At 34.8% G+C, this 24,042-nt stretch overlaps 1 protein-coding gene across 1 annotated transcript in view; it reads right to left on the reverse strand.

Annotated features, from left to right (window-relative positions):
- Positions 1 to 24,042, reverse strand: part of LOC116637698 (disintegrin and metalloproteinase domain-containing protein 32-like) — a 167,293-nt gene that overhangs the window by 54,320 nt on the left and 88,931 nt on the right. Inside the window, exons 8-12 of the mRNA XM_032413218.1 lie at positions 23,196 to 23,288; positions 21,222 to 21,417; positions 6,460 to 6,565; positions 5,195 to 5,378; positions 2,676 to 2,759 (exon numbers count right to left, since the gene is read on the reverse strand). Of these exons, the coding sequence (XP_032269109.1) occupies positions 2,676 to 2,759; positions 5,195 to 5,378; positions 6,460 to 6,565; positions 21,222 to 21,417; positions 23,196 to 23,288 (663 nt within the window). The remainder of the gene's footprint in view (positions 1 to 2,675; positions 2,760 to 5,194; positions 5,379 to 6,459; positions 6,566 to 21,221; positions 21,418 to 23,195; positions 23,289 to 24,042) is intronic.

Below are 24,042 nucleotides of genomic sequence, written 5' to 3' on the forward strand. Positions count from 1 at the left end.
TAGCGCACCTCCTAGAAAACAGAGTTTTCCAGCAGCTGGCTTGGTGCATTGTAAGAGACAGAGAACACATACCAGCTTAAGAATTCTGCCCCGAGAGGGTGCAAGAAATGTGGAGCAAGTATATCTATACAAGGTTGTAGAAAGACCTAGACATAAGTAAGACCAGCAAATATTATCTCCCACCCGCTGACAACTAGTAAAGATTTAAGAAGGTGACTACTTCAAATGTGAAAACAGCAACACAAAACTCCAAGGAACATGAAGAATCCTGGAAACATGTTATTACCAAAAAATAACAATAATACTCCAGTAACTGAACTCAAAACACAGAATTTGGCAATTTAGCTGAAAAAGAATTCAACAAAGCTGTTTTGAGGAATTTAACAAAGAGACAGAAATCATAAAAAAGAACCAAACAAATTCTGGAGGTACAGAATGTAATAAATGACAAGAAAAATGCAATAGAGAGCATCTACAACAGGATAGAACAAACAGAAGATAGAATTATTGATCTAGAGTATAGGAACTTTTAAATAATCCAGTCAGAGTAGAACAAAGAAAAAAGAATGAAAAAGAGTGAAGAAAATAACACGTGATCTAATGGGAAACCATCAAACATATATATTAGAATAATTAGAGTTCCAGAAGAAAGTGAGGAAAAGGGACAGAAAGTCTATTTAAAGAAATAATAGAAGAGGTTCAGGGAAGATGGTAGAGTAGGAGGATCCTGAGCTCACTTAATCCCATAGACACACTGAGATAACAGCTACATATATGCAACTAACTCTGAAAATGACCTGAAAACTGGCAGAACAGATGTTCCACCATGGAGAGGAGACTACATTAAAAAGGGTAGGAGGGGTAGAGATGTCATTGGGAACCAAACCCCCAGTAAGACTAACCTCAAACAGGAGGAACACCCCAAGTACAAAGTGAGAGAGGATCAGACCCCAGCCTAGGCACCCCAGGCATCCCAGGCACCAGGGACCTGCACTGAGAAGACGAGTCCCCGTAATATCTAGGTTTGAAAACTGGTGGGGCTTAACTTTAGGAGGTTTTAAAATCAGCAGGGTGTAACCTGGGAAAGCTAGAGGATGATAGGAACCAAACCCTGCTCAGTGAGCCAACAATATTCAAAGGAGGTCATTGCAGCTGGCTGGGCTAAGGCAAACATGGCTCAGCCACAATAGCAGGGTACATGCAGCCCACAGAGAAGACACATTTAGAGTGCTGGTTCTGGTGACCAGGGGGCATTGTGCTACAGGGCACCACAAAAACTGCTCTACACAAAGCTACTACTTTCAAGACCAGGAGATGTAGCTGACCTCCCTAATACATAAAAACAAACACAGAGAGTTAGACAAAATGAATAGAAGTGGAATACGTCCCAAATGAAAGAATAAGACAAAATCATAGCCAAAGACCTAAATGAAAAGGTCTTTTGACCTTTGTTCTTTTTTTTAAGGTTTTATTTATTTATATGAGAGAGAGAGCATGAGCGGGGGAAGGGGGAAGTGGGGCGGGGGGGTAAGGTGGCAGAGGGAGAAGCAGACTCCCCGCTGAGCAGGGAGCCTGACGCAGGCCTCAACCAGGACCCTGAGATCATGACCTGAGCTGAAGGCAGATGCTTAACCGACTGAGCCACCCAGGTGCCCCCAGCAATTACAGTCTTTAGAATTTACCCAAATGAGCTGAAAACTTATTCCCATATAAAAAACTGCACATGAATGTTTATAGCTGCTTTATTTATAGCTCAAAATGTGAAACAACCAAGATATCTATCTTCAGTAGGTGAATGAATAAGTTATGCTAATCCAAACAACAGAATATTAGCATTAAAAAGAAATGAGCTATCAAGGCGGGGAAAGATATGAAGGAACTTTAAATGCATATTATTAAGTCTGAGGAACCAGTCTGAAGAGGCTATACACTATACGATTCCAACTATATGGCATTCTGGAAAAAGCAAAACTATGGAGATACTTAAAAGATTGATAGTTATCAGGAATAGGAGGGATGGAGAGGTGAGTAGGCAGAGCACAGATTTTTAGGGCTATGGAACTACTCTGTATGATACCATTAACGATGGATACCTGCCATTATAAATTTGTCCAAACGCATAGAACAAACAACACCAAGAGCACACCCTGTGTAAACTATGGACTTTGAGTGATAATGGTGTTTTTGTAGGTTTATGATTGTAACCAATGTACCACTCTGGTGGAGAATGTTGATGGTGAGAGAGGCTGTATGTATTGGGGTTAGGAGGTATATCGAAATCTCTGTACTTTTTTCTCAATTTTGCTATGAACTTAAAACTGCTAAAAAAAGATAGTATATTTAAAAAGGAGGATAAAACCAATAGTTTTCCCTCACTGCATATATTTACAGACACACAAATTATGGCATAATTATCTTCCCTTAATGAACAGGTGAATGTATTTATTGAAGACCTTTGAAAAGTAGCCGTCTATAAGAATAAATCTGTTAAGGTCAACAACAATTTAATTCTATACAATGTTCTCTAATACTACTTTTGGTTACCACATTGAAGCGAGATACAATACAGACTCTCAAATAAAAGAAACATGATAAATGTTGAGTAAATTAAATGATGCTATAAAGTGTCCAAGATAGATGTGATTTGGGGAAACATAAATTTTGTGCTTACTTACTCCATGTCCTCTGCACTGCTGTGAACAAAGGTTTGAATAATCCATAAGGATCCTTGATTCTACACATTCACGATTTATACATACCTAAAAAAAGAAAAAATACAAAAAACTTTCCACGTTACAGGAATCCAACTGTCTTAACATTACAATCAGTAACTTTATACCATAAGACCATAACCATTCATTGTAATACATTTCCATCTAAGTACTGCTTTTGCTATAACCTGTAAATTTTTATATGTTGTATTTTTATTTTCATTTAGTTCAAAATATTTTTCAATTTCTCTTAAAAGGTCTCCTTTAGCACATGTGTTATTCAAAAATGTTTGTTTAATCTCCAAGTATTTGGGGATTTTTCAGATAAGTCTAATGTAAAATATGGATGGGATGATGATGTGTCAATGTAGGTTCATCAGTTGTAACAAATGTCCCACTCTGGTGGGGGATTGTTGATAACGGGGGAGACTATGCTTGTGTGGGAGCAAGGGAGTGTATGGGAATTCTGTACCTTCCTCTCAGTTTTGCTGTGAACCTAAAAAATAGTCATAAAAAAATAATTCAGTGTAGGGAAATGGGAGATACAAATAAAACAAGACCAACAAAAATATCATATCCATATAACCACTTTTTATTATAATATCCTGAAATCTAACAAAACCATCCCTAAGAGCACAGTAATCTTTCGATTTGTATTTGTTTTTGTTCCATATATCAAAAGTTTGATTGAAAGAAAAAAAAAACAGGAAGAAAATCAGTTCAATATAATCAAGACATATATTAAGTTTTAATCAAATTTGAGCTATTATTAGAGTCCCCTAATAAAGATAATAGGAATCTTATTAAAATATGCCATAGATATCTAACATTCTATTATGTAATGTATGAAACATCCAGATATAACCCTGTGTGTTTAAAGTGTAATAATCAGAGGATTAAGGATATATTCCCAACTCCAATATTTACAGCAATATCAGCTTTTCTAAGTTGCAGTTCTCTTACATGAGTTCCATCATACTTTTTCTAAAGAATTTGAGATTTGTTTTGAGGTTAAAATGAAATATTGTATGTGAAAATGATTTCCTTTTAAACATTATAGCACAGCACAACTCTCTTCAAAGAAATGGCCTCACAAACCCCTTTCTAAATCAAACTAAACCTTTTAAACCTTTACTGTGTGTGTTGAGTTTTCTCATTAGTTCTTGGCCATGCTGGTGTGTCTAACAACTCCTTTTCGAATGTAGTCTTTATTGTCTGGTTGCCTTAGTTGAAACTGAAATGAAGAGTCCTGTTATATAAGGACACTACTGACAAAAAAAAAAAGTTGCCAAGAATGTTTCATCGTATGTGACTTATAATATCATTAAAAACTACCTCGTGAAATGGGTTCTCTTGCTTATCACTGAGGATCGTCCATGTTATAAAAAGAATTCTATTCTTACTAAATTATCAACTGAATATCAAATCATCTGTTGACTAGTTTCCATTTTTTAGTTGTTTTGGCTCCCTGGCCTAAATATATCTACTGAACTCCTTGGTGTATACCCCCATTAAGGAGGCATTTATGACTCCAAGGCATGAAAAGAATGTCAATATTGAGAAGACGACATACTGTGCTCACTCTAGCAGCACATATACTAAGACTATATACTGTACCTGCAGTAAACTTCATTAAATTATAAAACAACCAGAAGTGGCTATTAACATATACATTTCACATATTAATCTGTTCAAAATCATCTATTAAGTGGAAACATCAGAACATAGGTACATGCACATCTTAATCTTTAATGCCTACAGCGTATACTATATTATGGTTCCTCATAAGCAAAGATCTGGTCAGGAATTAAATGACATTTTGAAGTAAATTTACTCCTTCTATGTTTTCTCCAGATTTGGGTTAGCCTCAGAGATAATGAATTATAATAATCAGTAATAATAGCCTATCTATATTTAGCTCTCACCATGTGCCAGGTATCATACTAAGCACTTTACAGTTATTTCATTTAAACTTTGCAATAACCCCATTGAGTAAATGCTATTATTATCCCCACTTTACATACAGTTGTAGTATCTCAGACTGGTTATGTAACTTACAAAATGTAAAAAAAAAATCAGTTTTGAAGATTTGATTCTAAGAAGCCTGATCTAAGTTGTGCTCTTATCTACTGGACTACAAAGAGACATATATTACTAAGCGGGATTTCTTCTTTCTTCTCTAAGGAGAAAAGTGAATTTCCATGCTATGGAGTACTTAATACATTCCCAAGATCTCTCCCCTCCACACTCCAGCCCCCAAATACTTGGAATATCCTTGGTCATAATACTGAAATTCTGAGGAAGATCAAACATTCCTATTGCCCTCAATATGTGGAGACAAAATGAAGCTTATTCATTTTCTTCTTATCTAAATATTTAAAGTTACATAGCACTAGAAATGAACTGAAATTTGATACTTAAATGAAAATATTAAGAAATGAATAAAACTAGATTTAAAAAAAAACAGATTTTAAATCATTTACCCTCCCTATATCACAAGGAGAGCCACTTAAGACTACCATTGGATCTTCTTGTGGTTGAGCCGATTTGTAGAATACAGATACACATAAATTATTTCGTACAAAAGCATAAATCACAGCACCATTTTCTCTGTAAAAAGGAATTCGAGTAGGATAAGTACAAACTAATCTTCCACATTGAAGATTCCTGCAAACATAATAAAATTATGATTATTACACATTAGGCATTTATTAGGAATGCTTCAGATTTGCTTTCTTTGACAAAAAAAAAAAAAGAACGGTTCTTCATTTATGTCAAATGTTACTAGGGAAATGTAATATTTTAACACTAACATTTAAAGTAAATGTTCTTGTAAGCTTATAAGCTTATCTTTCAATGACTCTAGTGGCCTTTTATTCCCTGTGCAGATTTATATACTTATTTTCAAATAATCAATTCACTCAAGTATTCCATATCCCTCTGTAGAGGGATAGAAAGATAAATAAGTTGTGGCCCCTACCCTCGCGGGCATTACGGTTTAATATTAAATGTAATATAAATCCCATTAAAAGTGCTACAAATAAAATAATTCTTACAGAGATTTAAGATGAGGACACATTTTAACTTAACAATTAGGGGAAACTTCATGGAAAAGATTCTGCCATCTGAGTCAAAGCTTACTAATTAGTAGAATTTCAATAGGCAGAGAGTAAGGTATTACCAAACAAAGTAACAGCATAACAAACCAAGGAAACAAAACTACATGGCGTGTTCAAATTCCATAAGTACAAAGGCCATGTATGCTTTGCTAACAAGTAGCTAGCCCAGTGTCCAGCACAGAGTAGATTCTTAATAAATGTTTGTTAAAATAAATTCATGACCAAAATATCAAAGAGCTTGCTCTTCAGATGCAGGAGAAATTTAATTTCATTTTATAGACACTGGGCAGTCTTCAGCTTGGGCAAGCAATGAAGTGAATGGGGATAGTATTTTTATAAGGAAAAATGTGCAGGTTCAAATAGGAAAGGCATAATGGATATTATTACTTTCAATCTTGGATTGAATTTAGAAGCCTAATGATCAGTCACATACAAATGTATAAAAATTAGACAGAAATTTAAGCCTGTAGCACAAGAAAGATGTCAGGGCTACAGAATTTGATTTAAGATTCACTCCCATACACATGTGATACTTGAAACCACTGGAATGAATGACATATATAGAGAAAAACTAAAAATAGAATCTTATAGAACATAAGAAAAGTATCTTTAATATTTGCATAGCATACCTCCATAGACAGTATTGATAACTGCCTCTTTTATGACCACAGTTCCCAAACCTATCACCTTGAGAGTGTACTTCTTCATAGCAGGCAAATGGTGCATTTTTTGAACCTGCCAACATTAGAAATATATTTGGATTAAAACTCCCTTCCTTTTTCATCTTAGTCCATTCCCTCATATATTATATGTTTGCTTTGCCTTCTCTACTAGTATCTAATTCAGAAATTTTCCTAGTGAGATTTTAAGAAAAGAGAATTAAAGTGATAAGCAGTGCTCATGGTTATAAATCTTTTTGTTTCATTTTCAGTCATTTCCATCACAAAAGATATCACGAGGGGTAAGGAGAGTTATAGAAGCGTAAACCATGAGAGTGCTCTGTGAAACAAGGCAATAGAGAGAGAATCCAAGAAAACTATACTTGCTTTCCTAGATTACAAGTAGGAATCCATAAAAAAAACCCAGTCTATAACAAAATCTCATTGAAGAAACCTAATTGTATCTTCAGGATGTCTAAAATGAAGGGAGCAAAACTGCCGAACTATTAACTATTTTTTCCTTCATTACTATATTTGGTTTTCATCACTGTGTAAAAAATCTTGGGAACTTAAAACAACACCCATTTATAATATCACACAAGTGAGTTCTCTTTTTGCTCAAGAGACTCATAAGACCAAATAAAGTTATTGGCTGGGGCTGCACTCCCATCAGAGGCGAAAGTCCTCTTGTGAGCTCATTGGTTGTTGGTAGAATTCAAGTTTTTTTATAGCCATACATTCCTTTTCTTATTATCTGCCAGGGGTTGCTCTTGGCTCCTAGGAATTCCCCTCACATCCTAATCACATGGCCCTCTCACAACATGACAGTTTATTTCTTCCAAGCCAGCAAGAGAATCTCTCTGACATCTCCCATCTTTTAAAGGACTCACATGATTAGGTCAGGCGCACTCAGAATGATCTCCCTTTTGATTAACTCAAAGCTCACTAATTATGAACCTTAATTTCATCTTCAAAATTCCTTTATCTTTACTATATACTATAATCACAGGAATGATATTCCATCACATATTCACTGGTTCTGCTCCAACTCAAAGGGAGGGGATTATCAAAGGCCTGTACACTAGGAGAATCCTGAATTTGCATGGAACCACAAAAGACCCCAAATAGCCAAAGCAATCTTGAAAAAGAAAGCAAAGCTGGAGGCATCACAATTCTGGACTTCAAGTTATATTACAAAACTGTAGTGATCAAAACAGTATGGTAAAACTGGCACAAAAATAGATACATAGATCAATGGAACAGAATAGAAAACCCAGAAATGAACCCACAACTATATGGTCAATTAATTAATCTTTGACAAATCAGGAAAGAATATCCACAGGAAAAAGACATTCTCTTCAACAAATGGTGCTAGGAAAACTGGATAGCAACATGGAAAGAATGAAACTAGACTACTTTCTTACACCATACACAAAAATAAATTCAAAATGGATGAAAGATCTAAAGGTGAGACATGGAATCATGAAAATCCTAGGGGAGAATACAGTCAGTAACCTCTTTGACATCAGCTGTAGCAATTTCTTTCTAGATATGTCCCCTGAAGGAAGGGGAACAAAGGCAAAAATAAACTATTGGGGCTACATCAAAATAAAAATCTTCTGCACAGTGAAGGAAACAATCAATAAAACTAAAAGGCAACCTATGGAATGGGAGAAAATATTTGCAAATGGCATATGTGATAAAGGGGTAGTATCCAAAATAGATAAAGAACTTGTCACACTCAACACCCAAAATAATCCAATTAAAATGGGCAGAAGACATGAACAGACATTTTTCAAAAAAAGACATACAGATGGCCAATGGACACATGAAAATATGCTCAACATCACTCATCATCAGTGAAATACAAATCAAAACTGAAATGGGATATCACCTCTCACCTGTCAGAATGGCTAAAATTAATAACAGGAAATAACAAATGTTGGCAAGGATGTGGAGAAAGGGGAACCCTCTTGCACTGTTGGTGGGAATACAAACTGGTGCAGCCATTCTGGAAAACAATATGGAGGTTCCTAAAAAAGTTAAAAATAGAACAATCCTAAGATCCAGCAATTACACTACTAGGTATTTACCCAAAAGCTACAAAAATACTGATTCAAAGGGACACATGCACCGTGATGTTTATAGCAGCATTATCTATAACAGCCAAATTATGGAAAAAGCCCAAATGTCCACTGACTGATGAAAGGATAAAGAAGATGTGGTATACATATACAATGGAATATTACTCAGCCATAAAAAAGAATGAGATCTTGGGGCACCTGGGTGGTTCAGTCTTTAAGCGTTTGCTTTCAGCTCAGGTCATGATCCCAGGGTCCTATGATCGAGCCCTGCATCAGGCTCCTTGCTTCTCCCTCTCCCTCTCCCTCTGCCACTCCCCCTGCTTGTGTGCTCTCTCTCAAATAAATACATAAATTAATAAAGAATGAGATCTTGCCATCTGTAATGACATGGATAGAGCTAGAGAATATTATGCTAAGCAAAATCAGCCAGAGAAAGACTAATACCATGTGATTTCACTCATATGTGGAATTTAAGAAACAAAATAAATGAGCAAAGGGGGAAAGAGAGACAAACCAAGAAATGGATCCTTAACTATAGAGAACAAACCGATGGTTACCAGAAGGGAGGTGAGTGGAAGCATGAGTTAAATAGGTGATGGAGATTAAGGAGTGCACTTGTGATGAGCATTGTGTGTTGTATGGAAGTGTTGAATCACTATAATGTACACCTGAAGCTAATATTACACTGTATGTTAACTAAATGTAATTTAAATAAAAACTTAAAGAAAAAAAGAATTCTGCCTAGCAGTTACCTTCTTTAAAATGAAACTTCCTAAATACAGCTGCCTCATCTATAAAAGAAACAATATCTACCTCAATGGATTGTTAGGAGAATTAAGATGATGTTTTTTTAGCCACTGTGAATTCCCATCTAATCCTTCCCCATTTTCTTTTATGATCAAGGGGGTTTTTCTTGTTTACCTGCTCCTTTCATTAATTACATTTCCCCCCACATTCTTTTTCTTCCTTTACCATTTCTTAATTCTCTTTTCACCATTTTTAAACATTAGTCCATCAAAGGTGACTGTATAGATACCATTAGGAATGGTGATGTTATTTCTAAGTATTCACAATGTTTAATCAGTTCACTTGTAAATCTGAGATACCAGGTTAGGAATGCCAATTCAGGGCTTGTTAAACACCAAGATATTATTCAAGAAAAGTCAGAAATTGGATAATTCAGTCCCATTTGGAGAGATAATATAAAAATTGTATTTAGTCATAGACTAACTTACAATGGTTCAACTTAACAATTTTTCAAATTTATGATGGTGTAAAAGCAATATACATTCAGTAGAAACTGTACCTCGGAATTTGAATTCTAATCTTTTCCTGGGCTACTATCATAAGGTAGGATAGTCACTTATGATGCTGGGCAGCAGCAGCAAGCCACAGTTCCCAGTCAGCCATACAATCTTAAGTGTAAACAACCAATACACTTACAACCATTCTGTAGCCATATAACAATTCTATTTTTATAGTATTCAAAAAATTACATGAGATATTCAACACTTTATTGCAAAATAGGCTTTGTGTTAGGTGATTTTGTCCTATTATAGGCTAATTAAGTGTTCTTTCTGAGCATCTCTAAGGGAAGGTAGGCTAAGTTATGATGTTCAGTAGGCTAAGTGTATTAAATGCATGGTTTATCAAGATATAACCCCATCATAACTTGAGAAATATCTGTAGTCAGGTGAATTCTGTTGAAAGTGGTGTTCTTCATCTAGCCTATTTTTTTATTAGTCCATCTATTGCATCTAAAGATACCAATGAACTTTATTATTAATTTCTCTCTTGAATACCCTCTTTCATTATTGTTAGGGACTTTCCCTCAGATCAGTGTGGGTTTTCCAGGGTGAGATGGAAACACTAAAAGGGCAACACTTTGCAAATGTGAAGGCACATGTCAAAATGTTCCCTTGTATCCAGTATACTGACCAAATCTACTAAGAGAATCTGTCCTTCCATAGTCCAAATAGTGTACTTAGGTTCCCTGTATCCTATTATCAAACACCATGAGGTACAATTAAATAATGAATGCACTGGCATAGATACTTGTGCATGGCTGGTACTAGGGCAGTAAATGTGAATGTTGGAAAATTATTGTAAATAATTTAGGCAATCTGCATAAATAGCATTGAACATTAGGAATTTTGAGGCTATACTCCTTGACAACTATTAGAGACTACTAGCTTATGTTTCCATTTGAATGGCCACCCATCTCAACTAGAATAAACAGAGCCACTGAAATGTTAGCTAAAATTTTAGCTTTCATAACCTGACATCTGACTCAACTTCATCTTGTGACTAACAGGCATTTACAGTTTAACATACCCTAAAACCAAATTCTGATTTACCCCTAGACTTCCTTATTTCAGTTTTTAGGACCATTAGTCAACCAGATGTTCAGGCCAAAGCAGAAATCATCCTTGATTTCTTTCTTCTCCTCACTACCTGCCTCTACCACCTAATCCAAGTCTTACTGACACTATTTCCTAAATACAGCCAGAGTATGATCACTTCTTACCTTCTCAATGGCTACAAGTCTAGGCTGAGCTTTCATCAATTTCTCTTCTAATATTCTATAAAAGCCTTCTAATTGACTCCCTACTTCCGTTCTCCACTCCCTATAGTACATTCTGCATACCATAAATCAGAGTGATTTTTTTAAATATAAAAGTCATGTATCAGTCTCTGACTTAAATATCTCAAATGGCTTCCTATTTACACCAAGGATAAAATCTAATTTTCTTACCATGATCTTTACTCAGCTTGGTTCATCACAACTCAGCAACACTGTCCTTTTTATGTTTACTACCTGAACCCTTCACTGGACTATAACCTCCATAACAACAGAAATCTTTTTTTGTCTTGTACATCACTGAGTTTCCAGTGCTAGAAGAGTAGTGCCATGCCCAATTAAGGTGTTAGATAAATATTTATTGAGTGAATGAAAAAATCAACACCTTGAGTAACTATATCCCATAATCTTTCTTCCTTATGGAGTTTGACATCCAAAACCAAGGTCTCCAACATGAATTATACTTATTCTATTTGAGGCAATAGAGACTTTTAAAGATTAATATTTGAAACAAACTTCTTAGTGATATCTTCTAAATTATGTTCCCAATGTCAACTCACTAATTTCATTGTATTTTCTGTTTTGTGGTCCCCCAAATATTTTTATTGAAAGAGGGAATATAAATCCTACATTTTTCAAAGAATTTTCAGATCAAACCAATTTAAATTTTCCACAAATGAATGATGAGAGAAGAGAGTAGAAATCTTTTCCTCATGGCTTCTAAAACAGTCTTAAAGAGGCATTGAAGATAAGCATAAACTTACTAAATCTGAAGCCCTCTGACCTGTAATTCTTTTCCACCTCCAATAAACTATAGATTACTACTGTACACCAGCTGAAATGATGGAGAAATATCATTTCTAATAAGTCCAGAAAATTCATAAAAAATTATGAGACTAAGAACAGACAGACTAATGAAACATAATTTATTACACTGGTATTGAAGGAAGAAATACAGATATTTTATCTTTCTTTCTCTTGTTTTCATTTATGTTTACACTCCAGCTTCATTTTTCTATTTCATTAGGCCAACCTTCCTCCACATGGTCAAAAGCATAGCTCCTAACAACTCTAGGGCTTTACATATGATAGTTTTGAGTCCTTAGAGGGAAATTTCTCTTGGTTCAACTGTCTAGAAATTCCAGAAAAGAGATTCAGAACTTCTCCAACTCCCTTAACATGAGTCAGATGCTCACTTAACATGGACCAACTGTATCAAGATTGGAGAGTACGGCAATTGGACCAGGCCTGGGTAGGTACCCACTACAGTACAATCAAATATGAATAAAGGTATTATAAGACCATACTGTACTAATAGGATATTTCCCACAGTAACCATGTGGATACTGGACAGTTCCTGGAAAGTGGTACTAGGAAAACCCTATCTGAGATCTCTACAGAAAAAGAGGAATCTAGAAGCTTACTGTGAAATCTTGCTTATCATCAATAAAACAGTTCATGACATTTTGATCCATACTGATCTCTGCCTTCTCTATATAAACTTTGGCACTCCAGAAAAACATGACTAGTAGGAAGAGTATCCTGCTACCAACACCTCTAATGACTAATGCTGAGCTAAAGAGAGAGGAAAGATAACACAGAAACTGGCAATTGTCCCCCATATCCACTCCTTTTTTTTTCCATTTAGTAATAGAAGTTTCTTATTATTAGCAAGGCAACAAACCCCAAGCTAAAAAAAAAAAACATTTCTCAGACTCTCTTACAACCAGATGCGGTTATGTGACTAGGTTCTGGTCATTGGAAAGTCAGCAGACATTATATATCCAAATCATCAAGTTAATGGCAGTAAATAAAAGGTAGTTACAGTTTCATTTCCTCTTTCCTCGATTCCATAGGCTGGTATAAAGATTTTGTGCTGGGAAACTATCTTTTTTTTATTGTTATGTTAATCACCATACATTACATCATTAGTTTTTGATGTAGTGTTCCATGATTTATTGTTTGTGTATAACACCCAGTGCTCCATGCAGAACGTGCCCTCTTTAATACCCATCACCAGGCTAACCCATCCTCCCAGCCCCCTCCCCTCTAGAACCCTCAGTTTGTTTTTCAGAGTTCATCATCTCTCATGGTTTGTCTCCCCCTCCGATTTTCTCCCCTTCATTCTTCCCCTCCGGCTATCTTCTTTTTTTTTTTTCTTAACATATATTGCATTATTTTGGGAAACTATCTTCTACCAGAGACATAAGGTATGGCTGAGCAAGAAGAAAGACCACAGATTCTTAGAAAATGTCATAGAGCCAAGTTGCTGAGATGTCTTTAACAACATGCCTACCTCTGGAATATTATATGAGAAAGAAAAAACTTTTGAACCACTGTATTTGTATAGTAACAATTTACTTTATTCTTTAACCCATAAAGGGAATTGCCACCGTGGTAAACCAAAACACTTTAGGAATGTGTGTCCTATACAAAATATATTATACCAGATGCCACAGTTTACTAGTAACAGGAAGATCAGATTGATCCGTACAGAGCTCCAAACTGAGCCAGTATTTGAGGACAGTGGGAGCTCAGGTAGCCAGCTCAACCTATGTAAATATATTTTAGGAATTGGAGAGTTTGGAATATTGAGTTAAGTGAGATCAGCTATTAACATAAGCAGTCTTACAAACACTTTATAAGCAATCCATTACCATTCATGAGATCACACACTAAGCTCAGTTGAATGACTGCTTGAATACTTGTTTTCCATTATGTAATTCCTGAAACTTCCTATTGATCTTATTCTCACCTTTATAAATTCTACCATTTCTGTTTCTAAGATAACTTCATTTTACCTCAGATAAATGCACAAGTACTATCACAAGTACTATCAATAGCCACAGTCCCTGTCTTCCTTGTATTGGTTATACCAACAAGTGTACCACTTACAAAGAAGTTTTCTAGGGCCCAAAGACAGTGGGGCATCATCTATACTGGAACTGAAAATGTATGACAGTCTGGGAGTTTGGGGCCAAATATTAATTAAATAAGTTGACTCCCTCTTAATATTAACATTTAGAAAGTAATTTATGGTAAGGAATTTCTGAGGCCTTGATTTCTTATTAAGATCATCCTATATATTTTATAAAGAAATGAACTAGGAAGATCTAGTAAGCTAAGGACACACATTTACCTTTCTTCCATTTAAAAAATTGTACTGAGGAAGAATAAGATCAGCCAGATGGCAAAGTAGGGGATGCCAGCCTTCATCCCCTCACAAAAAAAAAAAACAAGAAGACCACTATCTACAAATGAAAATAGCACTGGAAGGGCTCAAGAGTATCATTTAAGAACTTACAGCTATGTGATGAGCCAAAAAAAAAAAAAAGGAGGAGACACCTGGAAACAACTAGAACAAAGATGGGTGGGAGCTATCAGTAACATGCAGCAGGTGCCACCATAGTACCCAGTGGCCTGCTCTGCAGAAGACACTGGCAGACTTTGCCACAGGGGACCTCAACAATCCCCATGACAGCCGTAGACTTCCCATAGCTTTCACAGTAGAAAATCCCAGTGTTCACCTGGAGCTCCAGAAAGACACAGGTAGTTTTTGCCACTGAGGTAATCAACAGCCATCCCCACTGCTGACCCTCCAGATAAGAGATGTTGCTATGCCCCACTCAGAAAGAGTTGATGTTCTGCTCTCTCAGAACCAGGGCTGCCACCCCTCTTTCCAAATACTGCAGGTGCCCCAGACGCCAGAGCTATAGCTGCTCCACATGCACCCACATTTTAGGCACAAGAGCCACTTCATGGAACACTACATCAAAAACTAATGATGTAATGTATGGTGATTAACATAACAATAAAAAAAACAAGACCCAAGAAACAAGAGCCACTGCCCCTTTGTGCTATTCAAATAGACCCTGGATCCACTGTTGCTCAGTGAGCACATGCTTTCCAGTCCCTACCTCCAGGAATCCTCCAAGAACACCTGTGCCTAACGCAGCAGAGCCACTGACACTCTGGGCTAGCGATGGCCCCAGACCTTGGCATGCTTTCACTCTATAAGTGCTCCAACCTCAGCCCTATCACTACAACAGAGGCACTGTGCATCAGACACCATTGCCACTGCTGCCACCACCACCACCACCATCACCTTGAAGTGAAGAACCCAACACTGAAGAACCCAACAACCTTGCCACAGCTTTGGTCATTTGAGGACCCCTGCAATCTTCACTGGCACTGACCTCAGCTGAAGAAGCTGCATAGAGACTGTGCCACAGGGCCTTCCCTGGAGCTGTAATCTCTATACTCCACTGAGAGAATGCCTCCCAACACACTCACCCACAGGTAAAGGTATTTCCCCATCAAAACCAGTCCATAAACTCTGGAAGAGGATACTACTCCATCAAATATGCAAAAAATGCAAAGACAAAAGAAACACAAAAAATCCAGGAATTTGTTTAAATTTTCACCATTAAACTATCTTATACTTTGTCAAGTGCTTTTTCTGCATCTAATGAAAGAGTCATATGATTTTTACCCATTGTTTATTTATTTATTTTTATTTTTTTTTTAATTTTATTATGTTATGTTAGCCTGGTGACAGGTATTAAAGAGGGCACGTACTGAATGGAGCACTGGGTGTTATATGCAAATAATGAATCATGGAACACTACATCAAAAACTAATGATGTAATGTATGGTGATTAACATAACATAATAATTTAAAAAATTTTTAAAAAAGAGAAGGGAATCAAAGCATACTACTATGAAAAATCACAAATTCACAAAGGAAGGCAGGAAGAGAGGAAGAAACAAAGAAACTATGAAACAGCAAAATAACAATCAACAAGTTGGAATTAGTAAGTCCTTGCCTATCTATAAACACTCTAAATGCACATGAATTGAATTTTCTAATCAAACGACATAGAGTTGCTTCATGAATGGGTAGAAAAACAAGACCCAAGTATATGCTGCCCACAAGAGAATCACTTCAGCTATAAGGACACACATAAGCAAATGTAGAGGAATGGAAAAAGATTTTCCATGCAAGTGGAAAACAAGCAAGCAGGGATAGCTATATGTCAGACAAAATGGACTGTAAGCCAAAATGGCAACAAGAAGGGAAAAAAGATCATTATACAATAAGGCAGTCAATTCTTCAAGATATGACAATCATAAATATATATGCACCCAACACTGTAGTACCTAAATATCATATGCAAGTACTAACAAAACTGAAGGGAGAAACTTGACAACAATACAATAATACTACAGGAATTAAAGATTCCACTTTCTACAATGGATAGATACCCAGGCAGAAAACCAACAAGGAAAAGCTGGACTAAGACCAGACCTTGGACCAAATGGATATAACAGACACATACAGAATATTCCATTTAGCAGCAGCAGAATACACATTCTTCTCAAGTGTGCATGGAACATTCTCCAGGACAGATCATATGATAAGTCATAAAACAAGTCTTAGCAAATTTAAGACTGAAATCATACAAAGTAACTTTTCCAACAACAATGATATGGAACTGAAAATTAACAATAGAAAGAAATCTGGAAAACACCAATACGTGGAAATTAGAGAACATGCTCTGAAACGACTGGTGGGTCAAAGAAGAAATCAAACATGAAATCAAAAATTATACTGAAACAAATGAAAATGGAAGAACAACATATCAAAATCTATAGGATTCTGCAAAGCAGTTCTAAGAGGGAAGTTTATAGCAATAAAAGCCTCCATATAAGAAAAAAAAAAGGTCTCAAATAAACAACCTAACTCTATACCTCAAGGAAAAAGAAAAAAGAACAAACAAGCCGCCAGATTAGCAGATGGAAAGAAATACAAAATAAGAGTTGGTTTCTTGAAAAGACACACAAAATTGACAAATATCCAACTAGACTAAGAAAAGAAGAAGATTCAAATAAATAACCATAAATTAAAGAAGAAACATTATAACTGATAACATAAACACGCAAAGGATCATCAGCAACTATTATGAATAATTATATGCGGACAAATTGGATAACCTAGAAAAAGTAGATAAACTCCTAGAAACATAACCAACCAATACTAAATCACGAAAAAATAGAAAATCAGAACAGACCAATAGTGAGTAATGAGATAGAATCAGTAATCAAAAACCTCCCAACACAGAAAAGGCCAAGCCAGATAGTCTCCCTGGTGAATTATACCAAACACTTAAAGAAGAGTTAATGCCAATCATTCTCAAACTCTTCCAGAAAACTGAAGAGGAGAGACTATTTCCAAATTCATCCTATGAGGTCAGCTTTATATTGATACCAAAGTCAAATAAGAACACTATAAGAAAACTATAGACCAACATCTCTAATGAATACAGATGTAAAAATTCTCAACAAAATATTGCTAAACTAAATTCAGCAGAACATTAAAAGAACCAAACACCATTATCAAATGGTATTTATCTCTGGAATGCAAGGATAGTACAACATATGCAAATCAATAACTGTGATATACCACATTAATAGAATGAAAGATAAAAGATCATAAGATCCTCTCATTAAAAACAGAAAAAGCATTTGACAAAATACAACATCCTTTCATGATAAAAATAATCAGCAAATTGAGTATAGAAGGAACATACCTTAACAAAATAAAGGCCACATATAATAAACCCACAGCCACATCATACTCAATTGTGAAAAGCTGAAAGCTTTTCCTGTAAGATGAGGAATAAGACAAATGTGCTCATTCACACCACTCATATTCAACACAGTACCAGAAGTTGTAATGAGAGCTGTCAGGGAGGAAAAATAATAAAAGGCACCCAAATTGGAAAGAAAGAAGTAAAACTGTCTTGCAGAAAATATAATCTTATATAGAGATAGTCCTAAAGACCCAACCAAAAAGGTGTGTTAGAACTATTAAATTCAGTAACTCTGTAGGGTACAAAATCAACATACAGAAATCATTTGAATTTCTATACACTAACAACAAAACAGCTTAAAAAGAAATAAAGATAACAATACCTTTCTCACTAGCATCAAAATCAATAAAATACTTCAGAATAAATTTAATCAAATAAGTGAGAGATCTGTACCCTGAAAATTACAAGACTTTCATGAAAAAAATCTAAGATGCAAACGGAAAGATATCCTGTGTTCCTGGATCAGAAGAATTAATAGTCAATACTACCCAATGCCATCTGCAGTTTCAATGCAATCTATATCAAAATTCCAATGGCATTTTTCAGAAATAGAAAAAATTCCTAAAATTTGTATGGAACCAGAGAAACTTTGAAAAGCCAAAGCAATCCTGAGAAAAAAACAAAACTAGAGGTACACAATTCCTGATTTCAATTACACAGTATGATACTGTTACAAGAGCAGACCAATGGAACAGAATGGAGAGCCCAGAACAAAACCCCATGTACATGCTCAACAAATAATCTGATGAGGGAGCTAAAAATACTCAACAAGGAAAGGAGAATGTATTCTATAAATGACATTGGGAAAACAGGATGTTCACATGCAAAAGAATAAAAGTAAACCCCTGGTTTACACAATTCACAAAAATTAACTTGAAATAGATTAAAGACTTAAATGTAAGAATGAACACCATAAAAATCCTAGAAGATGACATAGGGAAAAAGCATTGACATTGACATTGTTGTTGGCAATGACTTTTTAGATATGACACCAAAGCACATGCAGCAAAAACAAGAAATAATAAATGGGACTTCATCAAACTAAAAGGCTCCTGCATAGCAAAAGAAACAATCAAAAAATGAAGACGATCTATGGAATGGGAGAGAATATCTGCAAATCATGTATCTGGTAAGGAAAATGTCCAAAATATATAAAGAACTTGTAAAACTCAATAGCAAAAACCCAAACAATCTGATTTAGGAATGAGCAAAGGAATAGAATAGACTATTTTCAAAGACATAAAAATAGCCAAAGGTACATGAAAATATGCTCAATATATCACTAATATCAGAGAAATGCAAACCAAAACCACAATGAGATAACTCCTTACATTTATTAGAATGGCTCTCATCAAAAACTCAAGAAATAACAAACGTTGGCGAAAATATGGGGAAAATGAAACACTTACGCACTGTTGGTGGAAACGTAAATTGGTATAGCCACTATGAATAGCAGTATGGAGGTTTCTCAGAAAGTTAAAAGTAGAACTACCATATGATCCAGCAATCCCATTTCTAATCCACTTCGTATCCACGGGAAATGAAAACAGGATCTTGAACAGAAATCTGCATCCTCATGTTTGTATCAGCATTATTCACAATAGGCAAGATATGGAAACAGTGTCTGTCAATGGATGGATCAATAAAGAAAATGTAGTATTTATATAAAATAACATTTTATTCAGTCATGAGGAAGAAGGAAATCCTTCCATTTGTGCCAACATGGATAAACTTGTGGGCATTATGCCAAGTGAAATAAGTTAGACAAGGAAAGACAAACGCTCTATAATATTGCTTATATGTGAAATCACTAAAAAACAAAAAACTGAACTCAAAGAAACAAAGTGTACATAGCCTGTGATTACCATAGGCTGGTAGGTGGGGGAAAGGGAGAGATGTTTGTCAAAGGGTACCAATTTCTAGTTATAAGATGAATTAAGTTCTGGGGTTCTAATGTACAACATGATGTTTATACTTAATACTACTGTATAACATACTTGAAAGTTACTAGGAGAAAAGATTTTAAATGTTCTCACCACAGAAACAAATGGTAATTATAGGACATGATAGAGGTGTTAGCTAACAATATAGTGGTAATCATTTTGTAATATATAAGCATACCAAATCAACATGTTATATACCTTAAAATGACACAATGTTATAGGTCAATTACATCTCAATAAAGCTGCAGAAGGCGGTAAGGGTCAGGATAGGTTTAAACTTAAGACCTGAAACTGTAAACTACAAGAAGAAAACAGGGGAAAGCTCTTGAACATTGGTCTGGGAAATAATATTTAGATATGACATAAGAGCACAGACAACAAAAACAAAAATAGACAAGTGGAACTGCATCAAACTAAAAAACTTCTTTTTTTACAAAAATTATTTATTTTTAGAGAGAGCAAGAAAGGGAGGAGGGGCAGAAGGACAGAATCTTTCAAGCAGACTCCCCACTGAGCAGGGAGCCCGATGTAGGGCTGGACCCAAGACCCATGAGATCATGACCTAAGCTGAAACCAAGAGTCAGACACTCAACTGACTGAGCCACCCAGGCGCCCAAACTAAAAAACTTCTTAATAAAGGAAACAATCAACAGAGTGAAAATGAGACCTGTAGGAGAAATATTGGCAAACCACGTATCTGATAATGGGTTAATCTACAAAATATGTAATAACTCATACAACTCAAGAGCAAAAACAAATAATGAGATTTGAAAATAGCAAAAGACCTGCATAGACATTTCTCAAAAGAAGACATACAAATGACCACCAGATTTATGAAAATGTGCTCAGCATCACTAATCATCAGAAAAATGTAACTCAAAACCACAACTTACACCTTTTAGGATAGCTATTATCAAAAAGATAAAAAATAAAAAGTGCTAGCAAGGATGTGGAGAAAGGGGAACCTTTATACACTGTTGTTGGGAATGAAGTTGGCACAGCCATTATGGAAAACTATATATAGACTCCTCAAAAATTAAAAATGAACTACATTATGATCAAGCAATTTCATTTATTGGTATATATATATAACTAATATTTTAAGTACCTTGATTGTGGCAATTATTTCACAAAACATCAAAACATTAATTCATATACCTTAAATATGTATCTTTCTTTATCAGTTATACCTTAATAAAGTTTGAAAAAATAAAAATATAGATGTTCAATAGAATAAAGAATTTAAATATATAGATAAAATTTAAATTATACATACATACATATGTATATAATTATGCATATAATTATATATGTGTACATATGCACATTGTTATAATTATATTTATAAATGTAATATGCATATATATATATACACATATACAATTATATATATAATTAATTGCCACTTGTCTTGGTGATGTAAATAAAAATATGAAGTACCAACTATGTAGATTTTACAAAACAATATTACCTTTTCCAAATGTGATCTCACAACGTGCATCTGGATCCTGGCAGCCTCCATCATAACACATATATTTTTCTTTACATACATGTCCATTCTGTATAGTTACATCATATGGACACTGCGGTGAGCTTCCATCACAAAACTCAGCAATATCACATTCATGATGTTTTGCTCCCCTACACTGAACACCTGCTCTTTCAATCTAATAGAAATTAAAATATAAAAAATAAAGCACTACATTTAAGAGTGTTGTGTTTCTCAGTATTTATTTCAAAATTGTTCTATTTCAAAATTAATTCTATTTATAGTTTAATGATCTATTTATTCATTAATGTCTATTAGTACCTTCTTTGTATAAAACATTATGTTTATCATATTGAAAAAAATTGAATGTTATTAACTACAACAGGAAATAAGCATATGCACATGAAAAGTATAACACAAATATGATGTGATGATAGCCAAAGTTCTGTTTGTGTTTCAGTACAAGAGAGGAAAAATCACTTTTAGCTTGAAATAATTATTTCTTGGGTGAAAACAGTGTAATTCAGACAATTTCCAAACAAAATACACTTATTCAAAGTATAGTTTGTAAGTATGGAATATTTGTAATTCTATGACAAATATAATACATAAATAACTGAGAATTAACAGAGGAAAACCAAAGGGTAGTTAAAGAGGCGGTTCTTAGAGAAGAAACTCAATCATAATTGTTCTCCTGAATTATCCTGTAGTTAATTAACACTTTCATATACAGAATCTGAAAACATATATAAACAATCTTAAAGGGGCGTCTATCTCATACTTCTTAATTGATGATTTCCAGTTGACAACAAAAAGATCACAGAGGTAAGAATGTAACCACATGATAAGATTCTAGAAAAAAATAACAAAACTGCATTAGTCGAGGATAGTCAAGAACACAGAACCCATGGTAGGTAGTTCAATAGAGGGACTGTCATATGACAAATCTGTTACAAATGTATTGCAGGAGCTGAAAAGGAAAACGGGACAAGAGTCAACATCTTCAACATATAAACTAATATGTGATCTTTCAATTAAATGATCTTTGAATAAATAATAAATTTGTAGTTTAAACTTTGTGCTAACATGGCATTTAGAAAGTGCTATTCTACGTGCTATGGTGAGCACTGTGAATTGTGTAAGACTGTTGAATCACAGACCTGTACCTCTGAAACAAATAATACATTACACGTTAAAAAAAAAAAAGAAGATAGCAGGAAGGGAAAAATGAAGGGGGGAAATCGGAGGGGGAGATGAACCATGAGAGACTATGGACTCTGAAAACAAACTGAGGGTTCTAGAGGGGAGGGGGGTGGGGGGATAGGTTAGCCTGGTGATGGGTATTAAAGAGGGCACGTACTGAATGGAGCACTGGGTGTTATATGCAAACAATGAATCATGGAACACTACATCAAAAACTAATGATGTAATGTATGGTGATTAACATAACAATAAAATAAAAAAGTGCTATTCTAATAAGTTTCATTATTTATACATTTATGGGAAACTGCTGTGTCTTTCAATTACATACCTACAGATACCTATCACAACCAGTAACAATATTATTTCTAAAAATATAAATAATGAATAGAGTAAATAAAAAGTCCCTTTTAAGGGAGATCTTCTGTATTGAAAATTGTATGATAGCTCTCAATCAAGGCTTAAGAACAACAGCATCAAGTTAGGCAGAATAATGGCATAAGAAGAAAACCTGAACATCCAATTAAGGTTTACAAAATCAGAAATCTGATTCTGAATTTAGTATATTTTTCTTTATTTGAAAGTTCACTTATTTTTTTAAGTTTTAATTTAAATTCCAGTTAGTTAACATACAGTATAATATTAGTTTCAGGAAATTCATTTATTTTTATTTACAGCTATAGGTCTAAGTGATTTAAAGTATCTAAGACATGATTCATTATATACTTAGAAGATATTAATAAACTTAAATCTTACTTGACAGTCCCTGCAGCATAATCCTGCATCACACCGTGATCCTGGTTTCAGTGTACAAGTACGAAAATTACAACAGGGAGCAGCTCCACATTGCTATGAATTAATGGAATGTACAAGTAAAAAGACATCATGATAATAATATAAATTTTGGCAGGAACTATACTTACTGGGCTTATTTTTTGAGTTTTGGGGAAGAATATGAATGCTGTCAACATTTATAGTTATGCATCTCTAAACAATTAAAATACTAAATTAAGACTTTCACTTCAGGTCAAAATAGAGTAACAGAGTACCAAGAAACTCTTACCCAACTAGAAAACTAGGAAAAATATATGAAACAACTTTTTTCAGAAAATAGAGAATAGTAAGAGAGAGCAGAACGGTGGTTAATAGTGTCTGGAGGGTGAGGGAAAAGGGGAGATACTGTTCAAAAGGTACAAATTTTCATTCAAGAATGAATTAGTTTTCAGGATCCACTGTACAACATGATGACTATAGTTAACAATACTGTATCATATATTTGAAATTTGCTAAGAGGATAGATAAAGTGTCCTCACCACATACAAAAAAAAAAAAATGGTAACTATGTGAAGTGAAGTTTAGGTTAATTAGTTTGATTGTAGTAATCATTTCAGAAGGTATACGTATATCAAAACATCATGTTGAACACCTTAAAAACATAATTTTTACTTGTCAGTCATACTTCAATAATGTTGGGGGGGTAAGGGTGTGTAGAGTTTATGCCCACTGCAGTTAGAACACCCCCAAAACTTCCCTCACTACTTACACCAAACACAAGTTCAATGGATTTCCAAAACCACTCTCAGGTTTGGTAATTTACTAGAAG

The sequence above is a fragment of the Phoca vitulina genome, unplaced genomic scaffold (assembly GCF_004348235.1).
Source record: "Phoca vitulina isolate PV1807 unplaced genomic scaffold, GSC_HSeal_1.0 scaffold15, whole genome shotgun sequence".
NCBI classification, from domain to species: domain Eukaryota; kingdom Metazoa; phylum Chordata; class Mammalia; order Carnivora; family Phocidae; genus Phoca; species Phoca vitulina.